The sequence below is a fragment of the Rhopalosiphum maidis genome, chromosome 2 (genome assembly GCF_003676215.2).
Source record: "Rhopalosiphum maidis isolate BTI-1 chromosome 2, ASM367621v3, whole genome shotgun sequence".
In the NCBI taxonomy this organism is placed as follows: domain Eukaryota; kingdom Metazoa; phylum Arthropoda; class Insecta; order Hemiptera; family Aphididae; genus Rhopalosiphum; species Rhopalosiphum maidis.
The window spans coordinates 76,805,811-76,809,337 of record NC_040878.1 but is presented as its reverse complement, the minus strand read 5'-3'; the positions used below and the strand labels follow the sequence as shown (position 1 = coordinate 76,809,337).

Here is a 3,527-nt window from a genome sequence, read left to right as displayed (position 1 = left end):
TGTTTTGGCAAATTGTATAGAAAAACATTTCTGTTTAATATGAATATATTTAAATTCTAAATTAAAAAATGGTGAATATTCGTTTACTCTTATAGTAACTATTTTATCCCATCCGTTTTTTACTTTTTGTTATAATTAAAAAAACAAATAACCATGCATCCTTGGAATTTGTTGAAATTTGTATATTATTATTTTCATTTAATGGTAACATTTTTAAAAATCTTGAACTCTTAATGAACTATTATAGGCTCGACAAATGTTCAATTTATAACATCTATAAATCGTATCGATTTTTATTCCTATGAATGTCAATAAAAAGGCATTCAATGGATCGAGATTTTTGAAAATATAATAAAAGATACCTCATAAGTAGTTTATACTAAAACCATAAAATTTAATAAATATGTAAAGACAATTATTTTTTATAAACATTTTAAACTATAATTTTGATAGCTTATTTCAAGGATAAATAACGATGTACCTAAGTTATTTTGTTATAATTTATAAACATTATTTGTTAAACTAAAAACTTTTTCTTACACTATAATTTAAGTGTTTTGTTATTGCTGTTATTTTTTTTTTACAACAAAATCAAACATTGTTTAAGGAGAAATAACTATTTTACGGAGGAATATCCAATGTCGTAATAACTCGTATTTCAAATGCTCATAAATAATTAATTTGGCTTTTCGGGAAAAAAAATTTTTATATGTTATTTGAAAAACAAATAAAAACCTTTTGTTAAATTTCAAATATTTGGTATAAAAATATACATTTTTATAAATTTCTAACTACAAAATAATTTGTACTAATGGTTTTGTCAAAATTCAAAATTTAAGCGATTAAAAAAAAAAGAAGGTGAACATAGACTTGATATTTTTTAATTGGGAAACTAAAAACTAACGAGGAGCTTAGTACATTTTCAAATTTTTCTACTGTGAATAATTTTTAATCGATAATAATATTTATAAAAATAAGAAAATCAATATTTTCTCTTATTTATAAATATTTTTAAAAGTTGATCGTCATCAAGCATTAATTTAACCATTTGGTAAAAATTTTAAGTACTTATGGATTTTGTTTTCGAGTTGCTTCAAAAAAACAGAATCAATATTTTCAAAAATTGGATATGCGTAAAAATTACCACTTTACTTTGATTTTTCCTGATTTAAAAAACAAAAAAATCACTGAGCATTTTTAATCCTGACTTCTTCAGACTACTAACAACGTTCAAAACCACATATAAAGTTGAAGCATTTTATTGGCTAATTATCATCGTGTACATATGAACAAAATAAAAACAAACATTTCATTGTAAAATCAATACACTTATTGTTCTGCTCAGAACCTAAAATAAAGGTGATCAATTTTAGTCGATCACATTGTTTATTGCACTCGTTGGTCATCGTGAGTCACACGTATAACGTTGCCCATGTACACGTGCTGCACAATTTAAGGATTGGTTGGCGACAGTTTACATAATGGTAAACGATAAATAATAATTACAGAATACGCGAGTCACCGAAAAGCCGCGGCCGTCTTGTCGCACGCGTCACGTGTACCGTGAACTGGTGTATGCGCCATCGTGGCCCTGCGACACGCCGCGTCGTCGCGACCCCACAGCGCTGTTCCGATGCGCGTGACTTGTGGGCCGTTCACGTGGACCCACACGGCGTACCGCGACCGTATAAAACCTGCGGAGCCGGCGATACTGCCGTACAATCGTTCACTTGCGTCCGTTTGTTCATTTACAGTGAGGTACAATAATATCGTATAATTATAAAATCATAATATAGGTAATATCATAACATATTATTATATTATATACTGTAGTGGTGACCGCAGTAAATCAAAAACCGAGTGGGTGTATATTCGATATCATATAGGTCGCTCTTGTAACCATAACGGTCACTCGCCGAAATCCATTCGTTTCAGTAACAGTCCAGGACACTGCCACCGATCACGTCATGCCGAGCTACGACGACCACACTACCAACCCAATGGACGGAGAACGCGATTGTGGTTCATACATGTCCTGCAAACTGGTGATGTACGAAGACGGTGGTGGAGGTGGTGGTGGTGGTGGTAGCAGCAGTAGCAGTGGCGACGACTCAAATTCTAGCGGAAACGGAGGCAGCGACTTTTACGACGATTCCGGAAGTTGGTCCGAGGTCAGCATTAGCTGCGAGGGCGCCAACACCTCTTTGTGTGGAAGTGCAGACGAGGGCTGCTTTAGCGGCGACGGCAGCAATAACGGTAGTAGCAGCGACTGTGGTAGTGGCGGCAACGGCAGTGTCAACAGTGGCAAGTGGTTGAAATCGTTGCGCACCGTCATTGATAGGATGGTCAGGAGTGAGAGCAAGGGCCGTGGTCAGAAGAGAGCTGTGAAGAGCATCCTCCGGCCGCCGACCACTTATAAGTACGTCATCGGCATGTCCGGGTTCCCGTCAAAGGTTCCCGTCTACCCGAAAACCACCATGTGAACCAAACTCGCCGCCACCGTTCTATCGCCGTACCCGCTACACCTTTGGAACCTCATCAACTATTACTACGTACACGACAACGACTTCCGGTTATCTTCACATTTCCGTATCACCTCCACCGCCACCGCCTCCTCGATTGCGTCTGTCAAGAAACTCCGTGGATGCAGAGCGCTGTTCATCCCTCAGTATCATTTGAGAATTTCGTGACGTCTTTCACCCCGTTGCACGATGGTCACGCGTGGATATTATTTACCTACGTTGGGCATTCATCTATTCCGCCGTTACATCATGGTTTGAAAAAAGGTATATAATATTATCGGCTATATTGTTCCACTGAGTCTTAAATCAACAGAAACTAGCCATTTGATGGATAGATTTTATACTACATTAATTTATATTATTATTTTTTTTTTTTAATAATTAATTTATGACGCGATGAGTCGTAATGCTAGATTTTTAAATGCTTAAATTATTTTTTAAAAAAAATGTTCCAATATTACGTTTTTATTATGATATAATAAGCTAACACTTGCAATTTTAAATATTTATATTATATTACTTAACGTTTTTGAGGCTCAGTGGACTCAATAATCTGCGGAGTCGAAACAAAATTCATGTACGCCCATATATATTAGGTATATACATATTATAATTTAAAAATAGAGCAACCAAAAAATAGCAATAGGTACCTAACATCCATAAATCGTATCCTTTATTATATATAAATATTATCTATAGCTAAACGTTTCCCCGCATGTCTTTAGAACAAAATAATTTTTTATTTGTAGGGATTTTTTTGACTATCTTATATTTAAATAAACGCTTATTAAAGCTATGAATTAAAAAAAATATTTCCTAATTTCAGTACTTTTGGAATAGTATAAAACTATAAACTTAACTTAAATATTTTTCATTGTACAAATATTCTTTGTCCCTCGTAGTCATTTCCTATTTTAAATCTAGTGTATTAGACGATATTATGATATTATTATGTATTAGGCTTACACGATTTTCTTGGTAAGATAATATTTAAACATTTTTAAT

General features: G+C 33.9%; 1 protein-coding gene across 1 annotated transcript; it reads left to right on the top strand.

Annotated features, from left to right (window-relative positions):
* Positions 1-1,735: 1,735 nt before the first annotated feature.
* Positions 1,736-2,930, top strand: LOC113554283 (uncharacterized transmembrane protein DDB_G0289901-like). Its single transcript, XM_026958048.1, has one exon. It carries the CDS (start codon positions 1,968-1,970, stop codon positions 2,481-2,483), a length of 516 nt encoding a protein of 171 aa, XP_026813849.1. The 5' UTR covers positions 1,736-1,967; the 3' UTR covers positions 2,484-2,930.
* The last annotated feature ends 597 nt before the right edge of the window (positions 2,931-3,527 follow it).

Excerpts from the sequence above, each read along its gene's own strand:
- LOC113554283 (XM_026958048.1), top strand. The coding sequence starts at position 1,968 with ATGCCGAGCTACGACGACCACACTACCAACCCAATGGACGGAGAACGC.